The 5,986-nt window shown below is 49.1% G+C and overlaps 1 protein-coding gene across 1 annotated transcript; it reads left to right on the top strand.

Annotated features, from left to right (window-relative positions):
- Positions 1–650: 650 nt before the first annotated feature.
- On the top strand, positions 651–2,009 carry LOC119302715 (uncharacterized protein At1g76070-like). The gene has a single exon (XM_037579758.1). The coding sequence runs from the start codon at positions 965–967 to the stop codon at positions 1,799–1,801; it is 837 nt and encodes a 278-aa protein (XP_037435655.1). The 5' UTR covers positions 651–964; the 3' UTR covers positions 1,802–2,009.
- Positions 2,010–5,986: the final 3,977 nt, after the last annotated feature.

Raw genomic sequence — 5,986 nt, forward strand, 5'->3', positions numbered from 1 at the left:
AATTAAAGAACGAAAGAAAGGAAGACAAAGGACGAGAGCTCTGATCCCCGCCCGCAGGTCAAACCGCGCCATTCATTTCGGGAGAAACTTTCTTCCCCGGTACGTGCAGCCTTTTTCCACGGCGTAATGCCTGATGGCGTACTACGGAGCGGCTATCTAGCTAAGCAAGAACGCAACATGCAGGTCGTGCGGCGGAGCAAGCCGGCGATCGAATTGATTCCCACAGCGACGGGCCGCCCGGGGACGGAATTTGGCCTTACCCCCACAGTTGGCGTACACACACACGGCCGTGCAGGTTCTCATCCATCACTACGGACGTACTCCCTCTGTAAACTAATATAAAAGTGTTTAAACACTCTTATATTAGTTTACAGAGGGAGTAGCTTACAGCACCAGCGACGGCGCGCTCGGGGGTGACGAGGCAAACAGCGGCGACGTCGACGCGACGCGGCCGTGGGATTGTGTCACGGGGAAACCGGGTCGTCGACACAAGTACTGAGCGCCGAGGTCGCGCGGGAAACGCTAATATAATCCTGGGGCGCGCGTGCCGGATCCGGTCGCGCGGGAACGTACGTCCCGACCACGACCTCGTCGGCTGGCTAGCTGGAACGAGCGCGGTTTCGCCGCGGGGATTAATGAGGGGCACGAGTAGCTAGCTAGCTCGCTAGCTGCAGCGGCCGGAACGAAGCTGCTGCCCCCGCCGGTTTCCCGGCCTTTGACCACCGCACACGCCATTCCGCCAGTGCCTGCGCGGTGCGCCGTCACATCGCGACCCCGCAACCTTATTTTACTCCGTCACCAACCGTCCTGCCTCCTCCTCCGGTGCCCGGCCAACGCCCGTCGTATATAACCAGGACCAGTACACGGTACAAAGGACAAAGGCTGAAAAGCAAACGATCCATCGAGCTCATCGGCCAAGAATCTATAGCTAGCTAGCGCGTCCAGGTCTCGGCAGAAGCAGGCGATGGAGAGGAAGCCGACGAAGAAGCACGCGAGGACCAGGAGCGGCGCGCTGGCGTCCTTCCTCAGGTCCACGGCCGCCTCCTTCTCCTCCTCCACGGCCACCACCTTCGGCTCCCGCCCCGCCGGCGGCGGCAAGGCGTCCTTCAACCACCGCAACGCCTTCTCCGGCCCCATGGTCTCCATCGTGCCGCCCGAGGCGCGCGGCGGCGGCGGCGGCAGGAGGCGGGGCGGTAGTAAGCAGGGGGGCGGCAGCGGGTACCGGACGCCCGAGGCCTCGTCGCCCAAGGTGTCGTGCATCGGCCAGATCAAGCGGAGCAAGTCCAAGACCAGCAAGGCCAGGAAGGCGGCAAAGAACGTCGCCCCCGCGGCCGCCTGCGGGATGGACGGCGGCGCCTGCCCCATGCCGCCGCGGCCGCCGGTCCACAGCAGGCCAAAGAGGTCGCTCGTCAGGCGGATGTTCTCCCGACGGAGCAGGTCGCGGCCTTCGTCCTCCTCCTCGTCCCACAAGTCGAGCGGCGCTGCCGATCTTTTCAAGGGGAGGCCGGGGAGCAGCGCCGCCGTGGCCGCTGCGCCGGTGTCGGGGCCGGGGATGGCAGGGCTGGGGCAGATGAAGCGGTTCACCAGCGGGCGCGGCGCGTTCCAGGACTTCGACTGGAGGGAGGCGGAGAGGAGGGGCTCCGACGTCGACGTCGACGACGATTACGTGGACGACGGGTTCGTGGCGTTCTCGGCGCCGCTGGTGCTGGGCGGCGGGGTGGTGGCGTCGGAGCCCAGGAAGGAGGTGAACCTGTGGCGGCGCCGCCCCATGTCCCCTCCCACTCCTCTGGAGCTCCCCTGAGAGCGGACGCCGCAGCAGCTAGGACCTGCATGGCTGCCACACATGCAGGGCACGCCAAATGTGTCGTCTGTTCTTTCATTAGTTTGTGTACAGAAGCAGTATACTTCTACGTGATGCTCATAATACAAAGTAGTAGTGTCGATTTTGATTTTGTAAATGTGTGATGGTCGTGTATTCCTGAAGGAATTAAAGAATTTTTTTTAAATCAGGCACGAGTGGAAGCATATTTTTGAATGAAAACATGTACAAAGACGAACAGAGACGATTTCGAATACATTTGCAAAGTCGACGGACGCGAGCATAATTTTCACACACGCATCCTTGCTTTGCTTGCTTGGTCGCGCTTGCGAGCGTCGGCGGCGAGCAAATCCTCTCCAAAGAAAGGCTTGGTCGCCTTCCTCTTTTCCAAGATGAGAAAAATATTTGTACGCTAGCTACACTAGAGCCTCCGATATTGAGAAGGATTTTGACATAATTAATTGGTTCGATCGGTGTCATGGTCGAAACAGTCAAGACGATGGCGCCTTCCGTCCATACCATGGGCCTAGCTATGGCATGCTCGGCCCCTCCCGATCGATCATCGTGTCATATTCAGAGCAGTTTTGTGTCGACGCACGTTTCGTCTAGAAAACTGAGAACCCCCCCGGTAATTATGGAGCGTGGAGTGTTTTCAGTCTCAGAATTTTGGTCAGCACAAGTTACCACTGTAGACTTGGATGTCGGCAGGAAGGAATTATAGGTGTTTGGATTAGAGAGAGGTAACGTCAATGGTAAAGGAATTAGATCACGCTAGTAACAGGGACGTAATGGATAAATCCTTGTTTTGTTTGGTTCATGCCCGTAAAGGAATCTAGTTAGACAAAAAAAAAGAATCTAGTTAGACTTTGAGGCTGTTGCGGCCGGAGACTGAAAAAGAAGGAGAGCATACAAGGGAGAGGACGGAGGATCGAGGACGGAAGGAGGGAGGAGGGGGGATATTTGCAGCGAATGGTCCTGCGACGACAACAAGCTGGGGCAGCAGAGAACGGTCCAGCGACGACGGCGAGTTGGGGTGGAAAAGAACGGGGTGGCGAACTGGTAGTCATGGGCGGCGGCGATGGGTACCAGTCGATAGGGCTACACCAAAGAGGCGGAGAAGAAGGCGCACATCCGGTGACTCGTCGGCCATTGGAGACGAGAAGAGCCGGCTCGAGCCTGGCGGCGCTGTGAGACTCAGAATCCCTAGATGAAATGCAGGTCGTGCCTACCGGCGGGTGTGCCGCGGATGCAGTGGCGCCGGGCCAGGAAGAGAGGGTCGAGGGGAGCCGGAGGGCGGCTCGAAGGGGACTAGGGAGGCAGCGGCGCTGGTTGAGGTGGAGGGGATCGTAGGGAGAAGAAAAGTGTGGATGGTATCGATCAAGAGCTATAGCTAATGATCTTCACATGGACTAGGTATCATATGCCAGAGGGCGGCTCGAACGGGACCAGGGAGGCGGCGGCGCTGGTTGAGGTGGAGGGGATCGTAGGGAGAAAAGTGTGGATGGTATCGATCAAGAGCTATAGCTAATGATCTTCACATGGACCAGGTATCATATGCCAGAGGGCGGCTCGAACAGGACCAAGGAGGCGGCGGCGCTGGTTGAGGTGGAGGGGATCGTAGGGAGAAGAAAATTGTGGATAGTATCGATTACCGTAGATGCCTCGTCATCGACAGAAACGTCTCCTCCCATTGAAAGCGCATCGCCGAAAATTTTAAAATAAATCCAGAAATAATATGAGCACTAGGACTTGAACCCTGATGAGCTGAGATGCCATTATTCCTTTAAGCATTCAACCACAGGTTGGTTCGCGGTATCATATTTATATATATCGTTGATTCGTGAGATTTTTTTTCACATCAGAAGCTAGGTTCCCTGGAGGTTTTCACGCGCGAGCGCGTGCCCGTAAGTGCATGCGATGCACCTTCTTTTTGGCTATTATTATAAGGATGACAAGACGAGGATGCGAATAAGAAAACGAAGCTGCTAGTGTCGACATGATCTGACAAATGAGGCAGGTGCTGGTAAAACATGGGGCTGGCCGTACATCACATACCAATCGTGGGCAACACACGAGGATGTGTTTTCGTGGCCGTTAGCCGTCACGTTTTGCCCGTTCCTTCTAGTTGTTGAGATTTTTACGTTTAACCCGTCGCGTGCATGCTTCATTTTTTTTCTTGAGGGTTCTCGCGTGCATGCTTCATTTTTTTTCTTGAGGGTTGTCGCGTGCATGCTTCAGTACAGACAACAACACGAAGGGAGCATTCAAACCAACCTGTGGTTGGATAATCAAAAAGACAATGATATCATCAGTCCAGCAGGGTTTAAGTCCGACGATGAGATGATATGTCGGCTCAATTGCCTGGAGCTGCTCATAGGGATAGAGTAGTGCACGATCCTAATAAAAAGGCGGCCTGGCTCACGTTTTGCCCGTTTGGCGGTCGCTAAAAATTTCACATTTCACCTGTCGCTGCATGCTTTTATATACGCATGAACAAGAAAAAAGCAAAAGATTTATTTTTGAGGGGGGAAAAGGAAAACAAAGATGACACATATCAGTGTTATTCATCGCGCCAAACCCTATTCGGTGCCCGTACCGCTGGTTAATGGTCTGGGCGCAAACGGCGCACCCCCCTCCTGCATTGATGGTCATGGGCCCGCCCATTTAAGGTATATGAGCGGACCAAGATACCTGGTTTTGGAGAGCTTCTGTTTTTTCGTCTTATCTTTTCCAGGACCGGTTTTCTGTGGTTTTATCTTTCTTTTATTCCCTTTCTTTTTTCAGAGAACTGTTTTTCAATTTTCTCATTTTTTTCTATCGATGATTATTTTCCAGTTTTCGTTAATTTTTTTGAAGATTGATGAACTTTTTTTCAAAATCAATGGATTTCTTTTAAAATTGATGATTTTTTTTCATATCGATTAACTTATTCCAACAGCGTTGAATTTTTTCAAATTTGGTTATTTTTTTGGGGATTGGCGAACTGTTTTCAAAACCAAATTGATGAACTTAATTTAAGAACAACAAACTTTTTCTATTTTGTGAACTTTTTTCATAATTGGCGATCTTTTAAAAATTTGCCATTTTTTTAAGATAGGTGAACTATTTTTCAAGATTGATGACATTTTCCAAATCAATGAACTTTTTCAAAATTGATGAACTATTAATCACAATCATTGAAATTTTTCAAAATTTTGTGAACTTTTACAAAAATCGATGATTTTTTTCAAATCAAGGATTCTTTTTTCAATTTGATGAATTTTGAATAATAAAATAGAAGACAACATGGTCAACTACACGTCAAAACTTTAATGGTCAAAACAATTGACTGGATTGAACAAGCGAGTTTCTTTTTCCATTTTAGTTGATTGTGAGAAAAATGGCAGAACACAAACACAAAATTGAAAATTCTGCATTATTTCAAAAACAGCTAATGGATCTGAAAAGATTTCATAATTTTAAAATCTGTTGGTGGATTTTGAAAATATTAACATATTTGAAAAATGTTTATGAAATAGAAAAAAAGTTCAAATATTTCAAAGAATGGCCTTGCGATTTATAAAATTAATGGATTTGGGAAAAGTGCATGGGTTTAAAAAATGAACCCAAATTTGGAAAATGTTCAACATTTGCAAAAAAATTGTGTATTTAGAGAATGCTCCTGAATTTAGAAACAAAATAAATTTCAAACAAGTTCTGGAATTTGATAAATGTTCACAGATTAAAAAAAGGAAAAGAAATGAAACGAGAAACAAGAAAACAGGAAAATTCAAAACGAAAATGAAAAGTAAAATGAGAAAAGAAAATAATAAAAAGGTAAACCGAACAAAACCAATCATGAGAAAAGAAAATCACAAAAATGTCCCGGGAAAAAACCACAAAAGAATCAATACCAGTGAATGACGGTCACATGGACCAGGCCAGTAGGAAAGGATCGGAAGTCTATGTGGGCGCTGCGTATGCGGGATGCCTATTCGTACTAAATCACTAATTAAAGAGTATTTCTTTAAAAGATCACTTCCATCTTCTCAGATTTTGATAAGTGGCATGCGTGTCACTTGTCGTAACGTGGGAATTTTCCCGTTTTTCATACATCCATTTATTTAAAATGTTTTATCTCTGAAACCGTACGTCCAAATATCAAATCATTTAAAACACCATTGGATT

This window comes from Triticum dicoccoides, chromosome 5A, assembly GCF_002162155.2.
Source record: "Triticum dicoccoides isolate Atlit2015 ecotype Zavitan chromosome 5A, WEW_v2.0, whole genome shotgun sequence".
NCBI classification, from domain to species: domain Eukaryota; kingdom Viridiplantae; phylum Streptophyta; class Magnoliopsida; order Poales; family Poaceae; genus Triticum; species Triticum dicoccoides.

What these genes read in the sequence shown, in the direction of transcription:
- LOC119302715 (XM_037579758.1), top strand. Translation starts at nt 965, where the DNA reads ATGGAGAGGAAGCCGACGAAGAAGCACGCGAGGACCAGGAGCGGCGCG.